This window comes from Bactrocera dorsalis, chromosome 4 (genome assembly GCF_023373825.1).
Source record: "Bactrocera dorsalis isolate Fly_Bdor chromosome 4, ASM2337382v1, whole genome shotgun sequence".
Taxonomy (NCBI): domain Eukaryota; kingdom Metazoa; phylum Arthropoda; class Insecta; order Diptera; family Tephritidae; genus Bactrocera; species Bactrocera dorsalis.
This window is the reverse complement of record NC_064306.1, coordinates 20,673,590-20,696,538: the sequence shown is the minus strand read 5'-3', so window position 1 is coordinate 20,696,538 and position 22,949 is coordinate 20,673,590. Positions and strand designations below refer to the sequence as shown.

The window sequence follows — 22,949 nt, the reverse complement described above, 5'->3', positions numbered from 1 at the left end:
TTTGTGTATATATAGTGACACACGACATGGGGTTCTTTTTAAATGTACAACTCAATGCATGTGCGTATGTGTGATGATACTACGTATATGAATTTATTTTTACATACATACATTTAGTTTACAATGCTAGTTGTATTCATGATTGTTAAATTAATGAGTATTGCATGTAAACACATAAAAACTATTGTTTATATTTTGTACGTTAAGTTCGTTTTGTACTGCCTCAACATTATCTACGATAAGCATGTTCAAAGATATTTGAACAACCATGGTACATCAAACCATAACACCGTGGCTTCCATTTTTGATCTTTGGCATAATACAGATGTGACATATTTGCGGTACTCATTGTACGAACGGCTTAATTTTTAGTTTTAGCAATTTTCGAGTTTGTTTTAGTTTCATTTCAGAGATTACTTACAATTTCGAATATGTAACCATTTTGGCCGACCACTTTTTGCCATTTTTAGGTTTCTCGGCGAAAAACTGCAACAAGTCATTTTCAAAGGCTTCTCTGAATCCCACATTACTCCATTAAGGGAGTTCTGCATTGACCGGAACAAATGGTAGCCCGATGGTGCAACGTCAGGGCTATATTGTGGATGCATCAAAACTTCCCAGCCAAACTCTCCCAGTTTTTGTCATCAAATATGTGTGTGGTCTAGAGTTGTCCTGATGGAAAACGAATTATTTTCTGTTGATTCCGTTGCTCTGAACATTTTTTCGATTGCTTGCTTCAATCTCATCAGTTGTTGTAAAACATAGAATCAATCGTTCGACCAGACTGGGGCAACTCATAGTGGATGATTCCTTTCCAATCCCACCAAACACTCAACCTTTCGAGGCGTCAATCCTGGCTTTGTGACCATTTGTTGAGCTTCACCACGCTTGTACCATGATCTTGTTTCCATATTATTATCGTATTTAATACACTTTTGGCTTTTGTTACCATTCGCTTCAGAAATGGTTCTATTTCATTTCGTTTCAGCAAAGAATCACAGATGATAATTCGGTTTATTAAATTTTTGACAGAATGAATTCATGTGGTACCCAAACATCGAGATTCTTTTTATAGCCAGCATTTTTTAATGGTTCAAAACCGTTTGATGATAGTCAATATATAATTTCATCGATTTTTTCAACGACAGGCCGACCAAAACGAGGTGTGCATTTTCATATCAAATTCCAAAACGGAAGCGAACGACCCATTGGTGTGCTACACGAACTGATACAGAATCGTTTCCGTAAACTTCTCAAATTTCGTTGGTGGCTTGCGTGGCATTCTTCCCGTTTTTATAAAATAAAATTTCAAAATGTAGCGAATTTCTTCATTCTTTTCACTAATTTTTGAACAGCTGTAACTTTTTCTTAACTTCCACGAATTTAATTTATTTTGGTTAAATGAAGTTTAAAATCGCACCTTTCCAACACTAAATGATTTTACACAACGTGATTTGTAGCACTGAAGATATACGACTGCAACGACATCTATTGACAAAATACGAAAAGATTGTAATACAATATACCTATGAGTATCTTATATCTTAAACTTTAACCCTTAACTCAGTGCAATACTTTGGTTATAGAATTTCTTGTTATATTTTAGTTTCGGGATGGATTCTATTTACGATTGGAATGGCTCAATTTCCTCTCTGGGCTATATGGAGTATTTCTACTCATAGGAATAAAGGAATATGGAATGTAAGTTTTCGAGCACAACCATATATATACAAGTATTATTAAAACATATAATGAACAAACTATATATTTTAAAATTCTAGTCAATTCGTTCATCTATCAGATCAAGTCCTAAATGGGGTCCTTCTAAAGAAAAAAATAGACAGGATTGGATTGCATTCAAAGCAAAATGTGCACAAGAGAGAGCAAATCGAAATAACGAAGGAAAAATAAAACAGTTATGCCAGAAAATGTTCAATTTAATTAAGTAATCATAGTAAACAAGTTAATATGACACAATATTTGTATAACGATACTTTGATGTTTAGTTTTTACAAATCGTAGTATGGTAAATAAACATTAAATTAACAGTCATTAAAATGGATATTTATCTCCCCTCCTCCCTCACTTTGAGCACAGGTCGGACTAGCAGATTCATTTTAAAAAGGCATAAATTAATAGAATAAGTGGTAGATAATATGACTGTGTTAATAAGAGCAAATCACTTAATACTTCTCTTTTTTAATAACTGTATGAACGTACATTTGTTGAACAACATAAAAGAACATACTATAAATAAATTTATTTTCCGATTCCAATTTGTTCTCAAGAATTGGGACTGTCTCAACCCAACACCTGAACATGAACAAATATTACATTCACTTAAATTGACTGTTTAGTGTAGCTTTTGGTCTGGTGGAATCATCGGTCGAAACTGGTGACACCGTTGCTGTCAATGGCGAGCGGTATTAATCGATGATAACTATTTATGTCCGAAGTTTGGAGCTTCGATTATTTCAAGAAATTGTGATATTGTTGTGATTTAACACCATTAGACTACTTCATTACTCCATTATTTGAAGTTATTGGTCTTTAGCAATAAACCAGATTCTCTTCAAGCTTTAGAAGTCAATATTGAACGTGATATTCATGACAGACGGCTTGATTTAGTGGAAAAAGTCCTCGAAAATTTGCTTCATCGAATTCGTTCCTGCAAAAGAAATCGCGAAGCCCATTTGAATGATGATATATTCAAAACATAATTGTATCGATTGTACTTAACATTAAAAAAACAACATTTGAATTTCCTTAACAATTAGTGTTTTAAATAAATCATATCACCCTTATTGAAAAACCATGCGCATATATGCATATCGAAGAGATATGGTTCTCATTACTTACTTATATTGCCATTTATCAACTTTATTTCGATATGCCTATTAGATAATACATATTTTGTTTAAATGTGCCAAACTCCTTTTCATTTCTCTCTTCTTCCCGCAACCTCTTCAGAGATTCCTTGTGCTGCAGCCATTCCACATATAGTTCTGGATCTGTTGGGCCCCACTTCTGACTCGGAGATATCGATTTTTTGATTGTCTAAAATGTAAACAATTCTTACAATAACGTGAATGTTTATATATAAAACAATTTAATTTTATATAGTTACTCTTCTAAAGGTAGCTTCTTTATGAATATATAAGTACCAAATACCCCACAAGGGAAATTGAAGAAATCCAATTAAGAGCAATATCCAGCCGACAACTGCAATGATAAATATGAATGCATTCTTCATGTACGAGGCTTAATATATGTATGTATATCTGGATGATTTCATATGAAAGGTATGATTATGCTAAAAACATAAAAAATCATAAAAAGTTTTACTACATTAAACTAAGTTACTTACTTTCGGCAGAAGTGGGGTATGACCACCCTGCATATGTTAAAGGTTCCATGACCGCAAGTGAATATATAAAAATGACCGCCAATAGTAATGGAGTTATTATACCCCAACAAAGCCGCCAGTAAATGGACACTTTTCGGTTGGTCATGAATTCCACGTCATCACAGAAGTTACGCAGACCTACATATACATCCATACATACTTATGTTAATGAAATTATATGTATATTTGTACAAATTTGAATAGATTTAATGTTACATACATGTTAAAAGATAAATCTACTCAAAACGAATACTTTCCGTACCATAGAACCATGTTATACCGACTATTTCAAAAACTGCTAGAGAGAATACTATGTAAGTTCCAGCGAAATAGTCCACAAGATTAAGAATCCATTGTCCACCCTAATAAATTGAAAACCACACACACAAATTAATCTAATAATAATTGGTTTATTAGATATGATTAAAGTGCAACTCACCGGCGTCACATATAATATACTAATGCCAAATTCGATTATTGTTGTTATCAATGAAACAAGCCAGAACCTTTTTAATTTGAATTGGTCACAGATAATTGTCACTAAAGCACTTTGTAGTGCCGCTAAGGTGCCGATCCCGAGAACAAAAAGCATGAAAAAAAATAATACCGAAAAAAGCTTTTCGGCATTAAAAATTAATATTTTCTTAATTTATGAAATGGAAGAAGGTGTATTTTGCAGATAATAAATTTAAGTACGCATTACTATACGGATAACTAATGTTGAATTGTGATCTTAAGTTCGAGTACAATAACAAATCTAGTGCAACATATGTACATATGTATTTATTGCGAGAGTACTGCAAGTAAAAACGCTGACGAACAAATTTGTATGATACTCGTATTAAAACCTGTGAAATAATTCGCAATATTTGAATAATTGCTTACAAAAATTTGTTCACAAATCGTTTTAAAGTGAAATTGTCTACCGATTTTTGTTTTGGCTATAGTTAGCATGTTTAACTACATCTGAAATACATACATACATACTTATGTATATATTATACTTGCAGTATATTTAGAGTGTACGAGTATAACAAGTAAGAACGCTTATCAAGCAGTCCATCTTCTTTAAATTTGTGTGAATAAAAATGTTGGCAGCAATTTCGGGTGTAACCGAATACTTTATACTCTCGCAATTCAAGGGAATATTTTATAATAAACAAGTAAGGAAGTACCCGAACTTAGGGTACAAATGAAAATTTTATACTTCTGCAATTTGCAAGAATCAAAGCTCGGGAAACTCTTTCAGGCTGTGGCAAAACTTTATATTAAACAAGTAAAGAAGTGCTAAGTTTGGGTGCAACCGAACATTTTTTTACTTTTACATCTTTAAAGAATTAAATCCAGAGAAATACCAAATGTGTAACCAGTTACTGTAGATAACTCATACACTGACCGACATATTCGACAAAAGGTTTGTTAGAAAAACGAAAATCATTATATTTTTATTAATTTTTGTCCATACCACATACTATTAACATGGCACATATGTATTAAAAATATGTTTTCTGGGTTTCATCAAATACCAAGTTCGGAAATCATTGTATTAGATATATGGGACAACACCCGATTCAACCCCAAAGTGAAAGAATAGAGAAGAATTAAAATTTTCAGCCCCCAGGTGCTGTATCTATTTTGATTAGTTTTAGGTGATACAAACAACATAGGTGAACAAAACTATTATACTCTGTAGCAACATGTTGAAAGAGCATAAACATATTGTGTAAGCAGTCAACAAACATGTACTATTCGAAGAAATCGAGTGGGTTGTATCAGCTTGAGATTATAATATTCAGTGTTACCGCAAATTATGAAATCCTCTTAATTTTATCAAATCAACCAACACAGATAATCTAACGGAAAGTCTATAGGGTTGGAAATCACTGTATTGTATTGGTATATTGAGATTAGGTGAAGATAAAAGCTAATTGCGTCGACTTTTGGGTCTACTCCAGTTACTCACGTTTTCGCGCAATTTTATAAATGTGACAGTCACTTGTGATATATGGAAGCTGGGATATTTCGTGAACCAATTTCACACATTTTATATATGTACCATCAATATTATACGTTTTCCTTGGCTTTGCTAAGATATCTTACTATTGAGTGATATGTACGGTAAAAATCCAAATCGAAATTTAAATTTATATTAGGTATGTATAGTGATCACAGTTTGAGTTTCATTATGATACCTAACAGATTGAATTTTATGCTAGGGGAATAAATTTATAAATTAAACTTCAATTTCATCTAAAGATTATTCAATTTTTATACCGTGTCCTATGAAGCCCCTTCGTATCAATTCGGATATAAAAGTTAACGTTTGCTACACGGGCATTATATGAAATGAGGGCGTATTTATCTTCAGATTTCTATTTTTACCGTATATAAAGCGGTTCCAAAATGACTTAGGACTCAGGAAGTTTGGTTTGAAATAACTTTAGTGTATTGCGAGACATGGACATTAAATCTATTTAAGGGCGTACCACTCCAAAAATTATGATATAAAATTACTACATTTTTAAATGTAATTTATGTTCCATAATAACTGTCTGACACTAATTGTGTTTCGCACTAAAACTAAAGATCAGCCAAGAATGAATTTATGAGTTTGAATGTATATGTACATGCAATCGACAATTGTTTACAATTCAGTGTCTAAACTCACTTGAGGTACAAAATTGAATTTAGCAATTGCATCAGGATATGAAATAAATGCTAATCCAGTGCCACTACGCACCACCTCGCTAATATTTGGTGCATTCAGGTTAAGTGCTAAATTTCCTAATATTCCAAAAATAGTAATGCCAGCCAAAAGAGATGTAATGGTGTCCAATGTTGTAACAATCATAGCATCTCTAAAAAGAACATTTTTTATAGCGTATACTTTATTAGAACAAAAAGTATTATCAATCAATATCTGTTTTTACCTGTACACCTTGTAACGAAATTGATTATGTGACGAAAACGCAACAATCGGTCCAAAACAAACAGCTAAAGAAAAGAAACACTGAACTACTGCTTCTTTCCACACCTGAAACTCAGCAAGAATAATTATACAATCATTAAAATTGAGTAAACAATTTTTAAATCACTTTGAACAGTAATACATACTTGAGAAAGATGTCGAAACCCTATTTATATATTGTATATATGACATGTATTTAATAAATTAACATTATAAACTCTTTTATAATGCTAATCACATGGATATAATGAAATTTTTGAAAGACTAAATACATTTATAACAATATAATTATATGGAATTGAATTATTTATAAATCATACTAACACTTAATATGCTTACCATGCATAACAATTTTCATACCTTCATATTAAGTAATTTATCCCATTCAGGTTTTAGAAAATATATAATTCCGTCAACAGACCCCTCTAAAGTCACTGCTCTTATTAGTAATGTTATTAAGATTACGTAGGGGAATATTGCCAAAAAGTATGCAACCTTTCCCAAACTTCTCATGCCTTTTATTAAAATTAAATATGTAACTATCCAAGAAAGCGAAAGAGTTAATATAAGTCGCCAGCTTGGAATTCCAATCCCTTCAGATATATCGTCCAATTCTCTCAAAACAGTGTTACTATAAAGTATTTTCAATTATTTACTCAATCTTCTTTATTTTAATTTTAAATATTTAAGTAATTAAATAAAATACCAACAAAATATTATTTACCTGAAATACAACTCGGAGCTGCTTTGTAATTTTTCACTTGAGGTAACATTTTCACTGTTGGAGAGACTGGAGCCGACGCAGTTTAGCCACTCTTCCCTACAATACGCCCATGGTAATGGTGATTGAAATGATGCGATGAAGTAATAAATAGTTACGGCTATTAAAGCCGAATAGTATGTCAATACGGCAAACGTTGCTATTGCCTGCCCGATGCCCACTCCTAAAGGTGTACCAGTTATTAGGTTCCGCAATGAATAATTTATGAAAACATTTTAATTTTGAATACGCACCCATAAATATTGGACAAGCAGCCCACATCTTCACGGAACTTTTACTAGCAAATTGGCCCAAAAGAGCTTCCATGTAGTACATAGGTTTACCTATTAATAATTTAAACACATATTTAATACTTGTAGATTAGACCTCGCGTTGCTATGGCTGTGGTATACATTAAATATGTACTAATACAATAAACTATTGAATACAGAGAAATTTTTATTTACAAATTAAGGCCTACATTAGAATTTAAAGGAGTATACTTATGGTTTAATTTTTTAAAATTATTGATATAAATATTTGTTAGTGACAAAAATAACGAACATTCTATTTGGCGTATTTATATTATTTTTGTGCACATTCTTAATTTTTACATATATTTATATATATTTCAAATGTTTATAAATATATATAGATGTATATACAATACTCAACATGTAGCAAGATGGTGCTACAAAGTATAATAGTTTTGCTCACCTAACGGATGTTTGTATGACCTAAAACTAAAAGCTTGCAGATGGGCGTAATCGGGCCATAACGCCATAAAGCGAAAACCTACAGAGTGCCATAACTAAGCACAAAACTCTGATGAAGAACTGTAATTTGGCACAGGGGTCGCAGTAACAAGAAGCACCTGTGGGCTAAAATTTTTGAAAAAGTGAGCGTGGCACGAAAAAGTGCAAGTCACATTTCTATGTAACAGTGCAAAAATCGAAATAGGCTGCTACCTCGCCTTCTTTCCATATAAAACTATTTTAGTTCCATTAATATAACGGAATAAAAGTTTGCACGAATAATGCCTTCAGAGTATGCACATTATGATCTAAAATTGTCCAAATTCATAAAAAACTGTTGGAGCTCCTAGAAACCGAATATTTCGACCCCAGTAATTATAGATGACTTTTTTCCGAAAATATTGGTCAATATGTGAGATACATAAATGAAATTTTCAGAAATTTTGGAGCTCCTAGGAACCGAATATTTCGACCTCAGTAATTATAGATGACTTTTTCCCGAAAATATTGGTCAATGTGTGAGATACATAAATGAAATTCAGGTAATTTAGATACCCCTTTCCTGATAGTGGTACGTCGATGTGTAGAAAATGGGTTAAATCGGATCAATACTTCCCTTAGATCCCATATACTAATATATGATTTTCGACCTTCCAGGTGACTTTATACCGCATAAAAACTCGACCTGGCCCCGATATTAAAATATATAACATCCAGGTGACTTTACTCTATGTGAATGGAGATGGTATGTGAAGCACCTTAATAAATCTCACGCAAAATAATTTTTGTTTTTCTAACAAACTTTATGTCGAATATGTTGAAAAGTGTATGAGTTACATATATCTTCTTCTTTACTGGCGTAGGCACCGCTTAGGCGATTATAGCTTAGTTAACAACAGCGCGCTAATCGTTTCTTATTTTCGCAACGTGGCGCCAATTGAAAATTCCAAGCGAAGCCAGGTCCTTCTCCACCTGGTTTTCTAACGGAAAGGAGGTCTTTCTCTTCCTATGATTCCCCTTCGGGTATTACGTCGAAGGACTGGAGTGTTTTGTTCATACGTACGACATGACCTAGCCAGCGTAGCCGATGGAGTCATGTGTAGAAGTTCAAGCAAGTGAGGAAAGTTCTCTGATTGCCATTCACTTGGGAGTGGCCAGAAACGATTATTTTACATATCGCTCAATCAGCGCACGACTTCCGGTCCTTGACCAAGTATTCTCTGAGTAACCAAAGAACATCTCCTCCACGGGATTGTGCGCTGGATTTGGGACCCGCCACGTAAATAACGCCCCCAATGTACAGAGATCCATACTTCCGTTACAATTGTTTAAAAACTTTCAAAAGTTCCTTCTGCGTCGATGCAGCGTTGACAATGTGACTTCCAAGTATTGAAGGCGTCACGGAAGGCATTCTCCGGAATAGCCTTGAGAGCCGAGGTGCATGCTGTTTGGATCCCCTCTGTCGTCTCAAAATGCTTGCCTTTCATATGCCAAGGAAACAAAAAAGTCTGGAGAGGCCACATCTGGGCGGCTGCGGAAGAGTCTAACGCCGGCCTTGGTTAGATAGCTAACTTCCACGTAAAACTTGACGTTGACGGTTTGTCCAGGAAGAACAAATTCATGGTGGACGATGCATGTTTGAGCATATCAAGCGCGCACGCTCCGTAGTACAGTCGTGGCGGAAGAAAATCAGTCCGATTACTTTCCGAACAAACCCGTAAACATATAACTGCTTGGATTCCGATCCTCTGGTTGACGTTTCGCACCTTGAGTTATTTCCTTGACTTTAATTCTTAAAAGTTACAAAAGTATAAAATGTTTGGTTAAACCTGAACTTATCCTTCCTTACTTGTTTTTTATACACGTTGTGCTAAGATATACATATGTAAACTATCTGTTAAGTAGGATCAACTGGACATACTGTGTTAAATTTTACTGAAATCGGTAGAGTAGATTAGGAATTTTACCCCAGAGAAAACGTGACGCGTTACATTTACAGATTCCGTCAATGAAAAACGTGTTTTAGCAAAAACAAATGTTTAATAATAAACCTACTATGTGTGGAATTATTGGCTTGTAGGTTTCAAAGATGCCGATGTCAGACTTAACTCAAAAAGTCTTGTTTAATAAGTTGAGACGAGAAGATACGATAAAAGAGCGAATGATATCAGTTTTATTCTCGAAATTACTTTTACAGATTTTTCACACTGTTATGATCACTTTCTATTTTTTCTCGTAAAACAAAAAATTTTAACACTTGATCTAATCCAAGTTTTTTCTGAAGTCTCATCAAGAATGAATGGGGCACTTGCAAAAATTTATCAGACTGATTGTTAAGGGTTTTAACTGCTTACCAATAAGAAACAGTATAATTATGTATGGTACCAGGAAAACCCCTCCACCATTTTCATATGCGATGAATGGAAACCTCCATATATTACCCAAGCCAACCGATACGGATATGCAAGACATTAAAAAATCCAATTTTCCAGACCAATTTTCGCGATCATTTTTAACTTCAGCATCGATGGGGGTCGTATTTTTTTTATCCATTTTATTTTTAATTCCAAGAGAAATGCGACTATGCTGCTTGAAACGTTAAATTAAACTAATATTGCGTTTATTCCAATTTGGCTTGCTTTTGCTGTCTGCATGGAGTGTGTCATAAGACAGATACCGCGAAAGTAATAAAATAAAACGTGAAACTTGAGGCGACCGAATTTATTGCAAAGCCTAATGATAAAACAATTTAGACGTCAATAGAATGAGTGCAGAATTCCATAATTTCAAGATTAAATTAACAGCAATTTATTACATTGCTTACTTCTATGTTAGTGAAACTTATGTGTATGAGTTAGTACGGAATTAAAATTGTTGAAATTGATTGCTTTGAAAATATCGGATGGATAACAAGTCATTCACAAGCCTTATGAGTGTGTGCAGTATTCTATGTGATTCTAAAGGTCTACATGGGCGGCAATTGGCAGATATAAGAAGATCGTAGAAAACCGTTGAATTGTTAAGCTTATCATTTCAAGAATGTTAATTATTTTCGAACGCTAAATATAAAAATTAACAAGTCATGTTAAATTCGGGTGTAACCGAACATTTTATACTCTTGCAACTTTCAGGAAAGTATACATATGTAAATAACTGCAGGTGTTGGCAATGTTAAACTTGTAGCGAATAGATTCAACTTCGTTGTTCGACGAAATGGTGAATGGATTACAATCACTAAGTTTCTTATTATATTTTACTTCCCGTCAGCGAAAGTTTTACTAAAATCATTTGGAGCATAGAAATGGAAAGTCTGATTGCAAAAATTTTTGATTGCTCAGGTATCCTTGAGAACTTATTTTCAAGTAATTTTATATATACATATATAAATGTAAAAATATATATGTATATATGGAGTAAGGTCAGCTGGACTTTCAAAGTCCTGAATATCAGTTATATGGCTGTGAAGGCAATTTTAACCCAATTCGATAAACTTTAGGGACAAAGATATATTGTTATTAGTAAAACATGGTCTCTCGATTTCACTAAGATATCGTAATATATGGTTTAAAGTAAAAGTTCGAAAATTTATATTAGATATACTACATGGGGGCTAAGGGAAGTATTGATTCGATTCAGTCCTATTTTGGGAGAGTATATTATTATCAAAAAAAAAACATTTTTTCCGAATTTTACAAATATATATATCTCACAGCTGTGACAACAAGTCACCCATAGGCACTGACACTCCACATGTTTGGTATGTGGGACTTGAACAGTTATGGTCCGATTTTTACAATTTTTAGACTCGAGCTGCATAACTCAAAGGTACTATTTGTACAATGTTTCGTCTTAATATATTGGTGGTTTAAGGGATATGTCCATTACTCTTATTAGAAGCCCCATTTTTCAAAATTTTCAGTTCACCGGTGCCCCTTGCCATTGCAATTCTCTGGTCCAAATTATAAGTTAGTGTTTAGTTATGACCCTTATACATTTTCGATTAATAGCAGTGATCCGATTACGCCCATCTACGAACACGTATTCAGTTTTTTGTCAAGGATCACATGAACCATGATTCAAGGTTTCTCTTTTTTATTCAAGTTATTGCTTAGACGGACTGACAATCATTTAAATATATATAACTTTATATCTATTTTGATTACTTTTTGATGATACAAACAACCGTTAGGTGAACAAAACTATTATACTCTTCAGCAACATGTTGCAATAGTATACAATCAGATATGTATGTATGTTGTAAGGAAAGTTTTTTCGGTAGGAATGAAAAGAAATTCTGCTAATGCGACTGCCTGAAACCGATGACTTTTTGCTAAAGGTGAACCAAAACAGTATTTGCCGAAGTCGAAAATAAGGTAAGACTAACTTATAAATTCAATAATTCTGTACTGTATGGGCCCATTTAAAATATACACAATTTTCAATTCAATTTTCCGAAGCTAAATGCCCTTCACATGTGCATTTCTGTTAGTAACTATGTGTTCAGTTTGGAAGCTATATGCTATAGTAATCCGTTCTGAACAATTTTTTGGAGATTATATTGTTGGCTTAAAAAATAATATATACCAAATTTCGTGAATACATCTTGTCAAATGTGAAAGTTTTCCATACAAGAACTTGATCGTTCAGTTTGTATGGCAGCTATATGTTATAGTGGTCCGATATCGGCCGTTCCGACAAATGAGCAGCTTCTTGAAGAGAAAATTACGTTTGCAAAATTTCAAAACGATATCTTAAAAACTGAGGGACTAGTTCGTATATATACAGGCAGACAAACGGACAGACAGACGGACATGGCTAAATCGACTCAGCTCGACATACTGATCATTTATATTTATACATTATAGGGTCTCCGACGCTTCCTTCTGGGTGTTACAAACTTCGTGACAAACAGAGTATATGTTCAGGGTATAAAAAAATTTAATTTTAAAATGTTTAGTATTTTAAAAATATTTTAAATTAGGAAAGAGAAAATGCAACTCTGCATCAGCTGTCGATTGGGGATTTAGAGCAGGTCAGATATACATTTTTATATGACACTGCTTAATGAGCGCAACAGAGATGTACATATGATCACTTGTATACGTAAGTGTGAGGGGAAAAGAATCTTCACGTGGCCTATGGCAATCTACCCACATTTTTACATTACTACCTACTGTTTCGCTGGTTTTTTAACCCCTCATGGCTAGCAGGGTGGGTGGTACCATATACATACATATATAAATATGGTATACACATAAGTACGTATGTGTACCCATGTCTTTCGCTTTTGTATGCACTAGGATTGTCAGCGGTTGAAATTAGCTACAGAATTCTTCTATCACGTATAGTTTATTTGCTATGAGAAAATTCGTTAAAAAAAAAAAACAAAACAGCGACAGATATATTATTTAATTAACCAAAGAGTACCTTAAATTTATTAATTTTGTTTCTGGAGTAGCCCTTAACAAGGTCCAGCAGTAATCGGCGAGCAAACTGGCTCTCCGCTTGCCTTGGCATAGCAGAAATGTGTTGGTGGAACCGTTCCCCATGTTCGTCACTTACGGCCCCAAAATTTTCAGGGAAAATCCAGATGGGAGTACAGAAAGTGAATTTAAAGGGACATTTTTCAACCCATTTTTTATAGGAATTAAATAGTTCAGTCACAAGAACTTTGTAATTCACATTTCCAAGAAAATGTTTAACAACGCTTTTAAAGGAACTCCAGGCTCGCATTTCAGTTTCATTGAGCATTTCCTCAAATGTTTCATTTTTCATTAGTTCTCTTATTTGCGGACCCACAAATATGCCCTCCTTAATTTTTGCCTCACTGACTCATGGAAATTTTTGTTTCAGATACATTTCTATTTCTGGTCATTGCCTTAACAAAATTCTTCATTGAACCCAATTTAATAGGCAAAGGTGGTAGTAATGCCTTTTTGGGATCATCTAGAAGTTCACTGGCAACGTTTTTTTGTCCCGGAGTGAGTGCCTGACGTACTGGACTGCTCGGAGTGCTCATGTGAATTTGCTGAATCGCCAGAAGATACACGAAAGCAAATCAGGCGAGTGCGGTGGTTGCGGCACGATCTTAGTTGAAAATGTGGTGAAATGATCCCGAATAACCAAGGCAGTACCCTGCTAACCATGAGCGGGTAAAACACCAGATAATCAGCGGGTAACATGGTGGTAAACGTGGTGGTAAACATATAGAATGTTTCTTAAGCCGGGCAGATATTTTACCTACCCACGTACGTATACATGTGATCATACATCTTTGTTGCGCTCATTCAGCAGTGTCATATAAAAAAATATATCTGTCCTGCTCTAATATCCCTAATTGACGGCTGATGCAGGGTTGCATTTTAAACAGCTGATGCAGGGTTGTATTTTTTAATTCCTACTTTTAAAATTTCAAACAAAACTTTTAAATTTTTTAAATTTTTATTTTATTTTATTTTTCACATATTCTCATAAAATTTGTATAAATTATATAAATAAAAATATATTACATTTAATAAATAATTATTATCTGAAAAAAGATTTATTAAAGAGAAACATTATTGATACCTGAAAATAAAAGGCAAATATCTGAAAAAAGATTGAAACAAAATAAAGGTTATTAATACCTGAAAATAAATAATAATTACATTGAATTTGTAATATCTAAAAGAAAAGGAAAGATTAATTGTACAAAATGATAATAATATTAATATTATCTGAAAAAATAAAATATGTATATTAAATACAAATAGAATTTACTCTGAAAGCAAAGATTAATTAAATAAAAACAGTGATTAAATCTGAAAAGAAAGAATAATTAAATAAAAATAATAATATCTGAAAGAAAAGATAAATATTATTTGATCATTTAAAATATAAAACAAACATTTGTTTTCACATATTATATATATGAATTCGTGCAGGCCGCCTTAAAACGCCATAAATACACACATACGTACAATGTTGTATATATTATTTTTGCGTATTATATTGGACTGCGCAGTCCAATTTCAAACAACACACACTTTTTTCACATTGTACTTTACTGAACAATTGATATTTGTCCGAGGCATTCCGATGGCGATGCCTGCTGCTGCGGGTTATTCCAATCCATTCTGATTGTCCAATGCTATAAAAACAAATAAGAGTATTTGCCAAATTTATTTAAAAAAAAATGTACACATAAAATCAAATCTTACTTCTTCTTGTGTTTGTGTACAAAGCACGAATGACATGCGTTTTTCAATCGTTTTTTTATTACCCTTTTTGGGATTTTCTTTTCGCACTATTGACAATTATGTTTTCTCCTTCGCACTCATTCAAATAAATCAAGAAATGAAAGAAACTTTTTTCATCGCATTTATCCAGTAAACAATCGCGTTTGTAAATAAACTTAAAATAAACTTACACTGGTAAACCTTTTCGTTACAAAAAGTTTACGTTTTTCATTACAAAACAATTACAAAAGACTTGTAAAGAACCAAAAACGTTACATTACTTTGGGCTTTTTCGGATACTTGTAAAATCGCTTATTTTTAAAAACTTTAAAAGTAAGCATTTATTAAATTAATATCCAACGCTTGTAAGTTTATTTTCAAATGGATATTTTGTAAACGTGTTGTAATGATTTTATTGTAATGGTAGTAAAAATAAATCGCATGATATATTTTTAAAGATATATAATTATTTTCTTTATTAGTTTTAATAATTTAATATATATATTATCTATATATACATATGTACTTATACTAAAATTAAAAAAATTCTTGATAAGTTAAATTAAAACTTATACTTTCAAAAAATTAAAATTTAAAAAACATTCTTTAAAAATGAAATGATAGAAAAATATGTTAGGTAAAATAATTAATTTGCTGCATTTTGGTGCTTCCGTTTTGTCTATTTTTGGCAAACTGAAAAAATCGTCTTGGTGCCACTATTATAGATTACAGTGTCATTGCCCTTCACTTCATGTAAAGGGGGGGAAAAACATCTGAAATTTAAATTAAAAATATATAGTTATAAGTATATAAGTACACATTGTAACTATAAAGTTTATTAAGTTTTATTATCGGATAGATTACCTCGGATAGCAATAGATACTTTTAAGGACGCGGACAGGTTTTTTTTGTCTGACGATTCCACTCCAAGCAAAATGTTGAGCACATTTCATCGGAAGAACCAATGAGCGCCAAGCTGTTCTGACGAATTTCGCCTCCTCATGTGTATTTAATATTTTGCATAAGTTCCGATTTCTTCAAAAAAAGGAAATAGTAAAAATTGGCTTTCAAACAGTCAATAAATATTTACTTACAAATTTAGCATATTCTTCATCCTTCTGGAGTAAACTCTCCAATTCCATTAAATTGCTCACTGTGTTTAAAGGTTCCGCTGGCATAATCCTTTTTGTTGTTGGAACATTGTCTCTGCTATTCCTCAACCTCAGCGATATTCTCGCCGCAAGCTTCTCACTCCTCGACGATTCTTCCCATAGATTGGATACAGCTGCATCAATGGTGCTTGAATTGCTGCAAAAAAACATTTTCATTAAAAAAAATTTTTCAAATAAATAATTGAGATATTGACTACCTTCTAAAAATGTGGGATCCAGTGTATAGCTATTATTGTTACTGTTCTGCTGCGATCTTCGACTATGATGTGGTTATATTTCAGATTTGTTGGTTGATGGATGTTTCAAATTGCATCGAGTATTTATTTGCATTTGGGCTATTGGTTCTTGTATGTGTTGCGAAGAAGAAACATCAAATCAACAATTGTTTCTTAAAGGAAATTTCGAAGTAATCGTCAAATTTATCCTAAAATTAGTTGAAACATATTATAAAGTATATCCATCCATTTGAAATGTTGTTATAAAACCAAACCAATCATCAACAACATTCCTTAAATCTCAAGGAAAATATTTGTGTTACCATACACATACATACACAAAAGTTTGTTTTACTTTTGTGGCAAATGAGAAAAGCGGCCTTTACACGATCAGATATGCGTCGAAAAACATGTGTGACATCACACCAAGTTTTGACCGTGTAAAGGGGAAACAAAACATGCTTGTCACGGCACATGTTCAAAGTTTTTTTAAACACTTGGTTTACTATTTCTGCTGGTGTTGGTCACACAAGTGTGATCGTGTGACGGGCTGCTAGCATGATGCACGCGCCAGTGCATTTTTTTTTCAGTCGAAAAAAGACAGTGAAGGAGTAATGGTGTCGCCGCATGAACGCATGGTAACGCTAGCTTGGGACAATTTAAAATTGTAAATTAATTCATTTCATTTCATTTAATTTGTAATGATTTTGCGGCAAGATATTTCCAGTTCTTTTAACAAATTTGTATGCGAGCGTATTGGTCTTTTCTTACGCTCAAATCTTGCACCAAAATTCAGTTCCGTTCTTTTCTTTGCCACTTTTTGTCAATTTCTTCCTCTTCCCCATTCCTAAAAATTTCTTCAATCAGAAGAGCTTGCCACTAATGCGCGTGCCATGTGTTACTCGTTAACAGCCTGAACGAAATGAAGTTCACACACATGCATGACCGTGTAAACGAAAAACGTCAAAAACTTGCTTACATCAAGCCATGATTGTCACAATATCTGACCGTGTAAAGGCCGCTAAAAAACACCACAATTATTAAAACGTTACAAATACAGTAAGGGACAAAAGTGTTCACGAATATAGTGAAATTGAGAATTCGATTGCTATTTTCATAAATTTGAAACCAGTCTGGCAATATTTTTTCTACTGTAAATTTCTCAAGCGTTACGTAATTACCAGCCGGTAGCACGTTTTTTTTTAAACCTAACGGGACTTGTACTGTTTCTATGAGTCGAAAGAAAACAGAAATAGTGTGTGAAACAGTTTGACCACAATAAGATTTTGTGCACATTGAGTTCCAAGTTTAATTTGAATACGGAAAAAGGTAAAGTTTACTTATTTATTTAATTAATTTACATTTAATGTTTAAATATTTAAAATCCTAAAACATAACTTTTTATTGCTTTATGATGGGCGGAAAGCCGTCCGTAGTTCGTCGTAAACCCGTCCTGTTAACTCCTGTTGTTTGAAGAAAAATGTGCTGGAAGAAGACATTAAAAATTATGTTTTCTTCACCGAGAAATCGCAAAAAAAATATAAAATTTCTACTGGGATTAATTAATAAAATAAAAAAGCAGAATGATTTAACAGTAACCACGAAATAGTGGAGGCCGCTGAAGAAGTATATCCCCAGTTGTAGTAGTCACGAATAGCTAGGCGCTTAATTGCCTACAGGAGCAACAAATACCGTAGGTGGAAACCAAATAAAATCATTAGAGAGGTCCATGGAGTGAATGTTAGCGACAAAATAGTAAATGAAGGTGCCTAAAAAAACAAAGGGCTCAAGGCTAGAGCACAATGGTTAAAAAAAAATAAAAAACCTCTCTTAAGTGACAAAACATCATAAGGCTCGTTTGGAGTTACCAAAAAATATGAAACACTTCACAATCGATGATTGGAAGAGAGTGACTTGGTCTGACGAAACTAAAATAAATCGAATAGGATCAGATGGGCGTGCATGGAACATGGATTGATAAACAGGTTGGTTTACAGAAGCGCAACATATGCCAAACAATGAAACTTGTAGGTGGATTACTGATGGCTTGGGGCTGTTTTAGCTGGAAAATGAGCTGGGTGTCCTTCGGAGGATCGATGGTATAATGCGTGCCACAGACTATATGATATTCTGGAGGACTCATATCTTCCAAGTCTAGATATATATATTGGACTCGAACGTGGCCAAGGAGATTCTTTCATGCTGGATAAGGATCCGAAGCATACCGCAAAAAGTTACCAAATCGTAGTTTGTGGATAACGGGATCAAACTGCTCGATTGGTCTCCGTAGTCCCCAGATTTGAATCCCATTGAGCACCTTTGGGCGATTTTAAAAAGAAAAAAAATTTTTGATGAAAAGGATATTCCAAAAAAGACGGTTAATGAATTGTGGAGCGGGCATCCACGCATGGCAAAAATATAAGCCAAAACATTTTAAAAAAAATCATAACCTCAAAATAGTATGCCAAAAAGGATTTCAAGCTTTAAAAAAATCGCGCGATAGTCACACAAAACTATCATCGAACTTTTGAGGTCTAGGGGACAAAAGTTGTTCACATTATATCTTCTGAAAATTAAGTATTTTTAATACGTTATGTTTAAAATTTTAGAATTAAGTTATGGATTTTGAAAGCAAATTTTAATTACTCTTTTAAATGTATACCTTATTTTTTTGTGTAAGGTGTTCTAATAAAATTTCTAAGCTTTAAGAAAAATTTTGGTGGGATTTCGGGTTGACACAGTTATGTCATTTACTGTATTATTTAATAAAGCCACATTCTATTCTTTATGGCGTCTAGACATGGAGAACATGATACGTAACTTTAGCATTGGCTCTCTTTTTCTGTCAAACGCGTTCCCTGATTATTTGACAGCCCCCGATAGAGATCAGGGAATTTTTGACAGTTGATTTCAGAAAAAGCGGGATGCCAGAAGTAAAGCGCTATAATTACTTGTCGACGAAAATGAATGTGAAATGAAAATTTCACTGAACTGTGCGAAACATATTTTGGCAAAATAAATGTTTATGTAAAATTAATTAATGATTTGCATTTTAGCATTTATATATGTATGCATTTTTAAAAGACTGTTGTTTAATTTAGTGTTTGTATAATTTTTTATATACCAATCTAATTTTTTCAGCAGTGGCCATCATTGACAAATGTTATAAAAAATGCGAGTTTTGACAGCTCTCTTCTCGATTCAAAGAGTTTCGTTCATCATGGTATCCATTGGTCTAGACAAAGAGTGACCGCTTCTAAAAAATTCAAAAAATACTACGAAGTAGGAATTCAGTGGAAATTGAAATTCCAAGAATGTACAGAGAATGAATAACTGACAAAACAGAGTTGACCATATCTGTGTTGCCCACACTTGTTTATTCTCTCTTGCTCTTCTTTAGTGTGGATCATTCACAATGCGTTGTTAACCAGCTGTCAAAATTACTTTCTTAAATAATGTATATTTTTGTTCTTGAGCAAACTACTTGAGAGCTGCGTACCAACCTTTATATGTAAACTGATTTGCAATGTTGCACTCATAAGTTTACATTTATGTTTGTAAGTAAACGTTTTTTCAACGCATTTATTTTGAAGTTACATATAAAGGGTGATTTTTTAAGAGCTTGATGATGACTTTTTTAAAAAAAAAAAAAACGCATAAAATTTTGCAAAATCTCATCGGTTCTTTATTGAAAAACGTTTTAGATTGGTTCATGACATTTAATTTTGAAGATAATTTCATTTAAATGTTGACCGCGGCTGCGTCTTAGGTGGTCCATTCGGAAAGTTCCAATTTTGGGCAACTTTTTCGAGCATTCGGCCGGAATAGCCCGAATTTCTTCGGAAATGTTGGGGGTCTTCAAAAGCTGGAATAGTCGCTGGCTTATTTCTGTAGAACTTTAGACTTGACGTCGCCCACAAAAAAAAATAGTCTAAAGGCGTTAAATCGCCATGATCTTGGTGGCCAACTTACGGGGTCATTACATTTTGAGATGCAATTGTTGGTCTGAAGTTTTTGCCTCAAAATGGCCATAGAATCGCGAGCTGTGTGGCATGTAGCGCCATCTGTTGAAACCACATGTCAACCAAGTTCAGTTCGTCCCTTTTTGGCAACAAAAAGTTTGTTAGCATCGAACGATAGCGATCGCCATTCACCGTAACGTTGCGTCCAACAGCATCTTTGAAAAAATACGGTTCCAATGATTCCACCAGGTACAAACCACACCAAACAGTGGCATTTTTTCGGGATGCATGGGCAGTTCTTGAACGGCTTTGGTTGCTCTTCACCCCAAATGCGGCAATTTTGCTTATTTACGTAGCCATTCAACCAGAAATGAGCCTCATCGTACTGAACAAAATTTGTCGATAAAAAAGCGGATTTCACATTTCGAAACCCCGAACACTGGTTTTGGTAATAAAATTCAATGAGTTGCACGCGTTATGATCGTTAGTAAGTCTATTCATGAGGAAAGAATGTCAAAGCATAATACGAGCATCTTTCTCTTTGGACACCATGTCGGGAAAATCCCACGTGATCTGATCAAATACTAATGCATGAAAATCATAACCTCAAAAAAATCACCCGTTATAAGATAAGTAAACTTATAATTAAACTTATTTCTCACATTTGTAAGTAAGTTTACTCAAATGTTTGTAGATAAGTTTATTTTAGCGCAGATTTACGAAACATTTACGCAATTGTTTATTGGGTAGGTAAACAAAAAATAACCCGAAAATGTGCGTTGGTGTTAGTGCATGAGAAAAAAGTGTAGTTGTATTGGAATATTTGTCTCAAGCGGGTAGCCGTGGTTGGCAGGGCATGAGATGGTCCATTATCGCACTTCTTCTTATACATACATATAGTATGTATGTATGTATATAAAAATGAATCGCAAAATGTGTTGCTAAGCGCATGACTCAACAACGTCTGGAGCAATTTGGTCAATTCCTTTTTCTAAATGTTCGTTGAGTCAAGGATGGTTTTTACGGTAAAAAAATTTCAAATAATTTCCGGGAAACCCCTAAAAACAGCCATTTTCTTTTTCCTATACAAACGAACGAAGTTGATTGGGTTTACCTCCTTGTGATAACACAGCACCCAAAGCTAGATTTGATGCATCGGTAGTCAAAATAAATTTATTATTATAGTCAGATTGTGTTAGTTCCACCTATTGGGAAAATAAATGTTTCAATGTTTCAAAAGTAGCTACCCCCTCTTGATCAACATACATATGTATATAATTTTCTTTTTTGATAGATATTGGAAATGTTTTCCGATTTCCCTTGCAAATTTTTTGTTAATGGTTTTAAAATAGCGGGATAGTTTTCAATAAATTTACTATAATAACCCGTTAATTCTAAAACTCCTCACAATTGACGTAATGTATTTGGGATTGGATAATTTTGTATGGCTTCGATTTTTTTGGATCTGTTTTAATAATATATATTTTTGGATATTATACATACACATATTGTAAAAATTCTACCTCCTGTTGGTAAAATTTTAACTTTTCGGGAGATATTTTCATGAATGCCGCGGACAGGATTTTTAACGTTGAATCGAAAGGTGATGTGCGAATTGTGTAAACGAATTGTCTATCCTTTTTGTTTAGTGGATTGGCGTACAGGCGTGGTGAGTTTTGTTGGTGTTGTGTTGCGGTCATCGGCTGTGGTGTATTTTGTATTTTGCTAGGAGCGCCAGTTTTTCGTGTGGAGGCTTACGTCATTTACACAGTAATATTTCCTCCGAGTTTGGCATCGGATATCTATTTTCGCATATGTTTTTTAAATCGATTAGATTTCCTTTTTTTTTGTTGTCAGTTTTTCCATCAGATAGAGTACGTACGACTTTTTTGTTCGATATTGTCTTTTGTAATTTTAATGCCGGCATTTTTCTTCCACTCGCGCCTTAGGATTTCCTTGCATTAATTAAATCACTTGGAAAAATGTATGTCTGTTTTATTTGTGTTATACATAAATTATCATTTGATATGGAACATCAATTTTAGATCCGATTTTGTTTGAAACATTTATTCCTGTTAAGAGGTCGCTCTATAAATTTTCAAATAAAATCGTTCTTGAACGCCAAATAAGTTGATATTATGGAAAGATTGGTCCTTACCCTCTTCTTAATATCTGGTTGATTTCTTGAAACATCTTGATAACTTTTTGAAAAAAATGTAATAGAAATTGTGCTCGCGTTTGGTTAGAATAACCTTTGCAAAAACATTTGGTAAGCCGTGTAGCACCAATGTAGAAAGTATCTTATCTATTGGGTGTTTAATCCCGTTATAAAAGTTCTAAGAGCCGTTTCTAATTAATAATGTTAATTTCTTATTAACATCATTATAAAATTCTATTAGAGTTCATGGTCTCTACCTCAAACCGATATCTTTTTCAATTATATAACAAGGTCGCTTTTCTGCGAATGCGAAATTTAGTCGATTTAAGATCACGT

General features: G+C 33.4%; 2 protein-coding genes and 2 long non-coding RNA genes across 7 annotated transcripts in view; 3 read left to right on the top strand and 1 right to left on the bottom strand.

Annotated features, from left to right (window-relative positions):
- LOC105233043 (sodium-dependent nutrient amino acid transporter 1) overlaps nt 1-2,062 on the top strand; it is a 50,726-nt gene extending 48,664 nt beyond the window's left edge. For both annotated transcript variants that reach the window (XM_049454807.1, XM_011214984.4), the window contains 2 exons: nt 1,607-1,701; nt 1,782-2,062. In XM_049454807.1, the coding sequence (XP_049310764.1) occupies nt 1,607-1,701; nt 1,782-1,949 (263 nt within the window). In that variant the 3' untranslated portion in view covers nt 1,950-2,062. The remainder of the gene's footprint in view (nt 1-1,606; nt 1,702-1,781) is intronic.
- A 715-nt stretch (nt 2,063-2,777) lies between these two features.
- Nucleotides 2,778-10,542, bottom strand: LOC105233044 (sodium-dependent nutrient amino acid transporter 1). 3 transcript variants are annotated; one of them, XM_011214986.4, is made up of 11 exons: nt 10,331-10,542; nt 7,389-7,478; nt 7,099-7,318; nt 6,735-7,005; nt 6,337-6,440; nt 6,075-6,264; nt 3,846-4,022; nt 3,669-3,768; nt 3,368-3,544; nt 3,128-3,222; nt 2,778-3,057 (listed from the first exon to the last, which is right to left on the bottom strand). In XM_011214986.4, exons 1-11 carry the CDS (start codon nt 10,440-10,442, stop codon nt 2,881-2,883), a joined length of 1,713 nt encoding a protein of 570 aa, XP_011213288.2. In that variant the 5' UTR covers nt 10,443-10,542; the 3' UTR covers nt 2,778-2,880. The 3 variants fall into 3 exon arrangements, with proteins under 3 accessions (XP_011213288.2, XP_011213287.2, XP_049310765.1); XM_011214985.4 differs by having other exon boundaries at nt 10,244-10,540; XM_049454808.1 differs by lacking the exon at nt 10,331-10,542 and adding an exon at nt 7,852-7,933.
- On the top strand, nt 2,932-3,512 carry LOC115066660 (uncharacterized). The gene is made up of 3 exons (XR_003846188.2): nt 2,932-3,064; nt 3,138-3,302; nt 3,377-3,512. It is a non-coding gene; the product is annotated as an uncharacterized LOC115066660 (long non-coding RNA).
- A 137-nt stretch (nt 10,543-10,679) lies between the features above and the next one.
- On the top strand, nt 10,680-14,596 carry LOC125778218 (uncharacterized). Its single transcript, XR_007422581.1, has 2 exons — nt 10,680-12,262; nt 13,743-14,596. It is a non-coding gene; the product is annotated as an uncharacterized LOC125778218 (long non-coding RNA).
- Nucleotides 14,597-22,949: the final 8,353 nt, after the last annotated feature.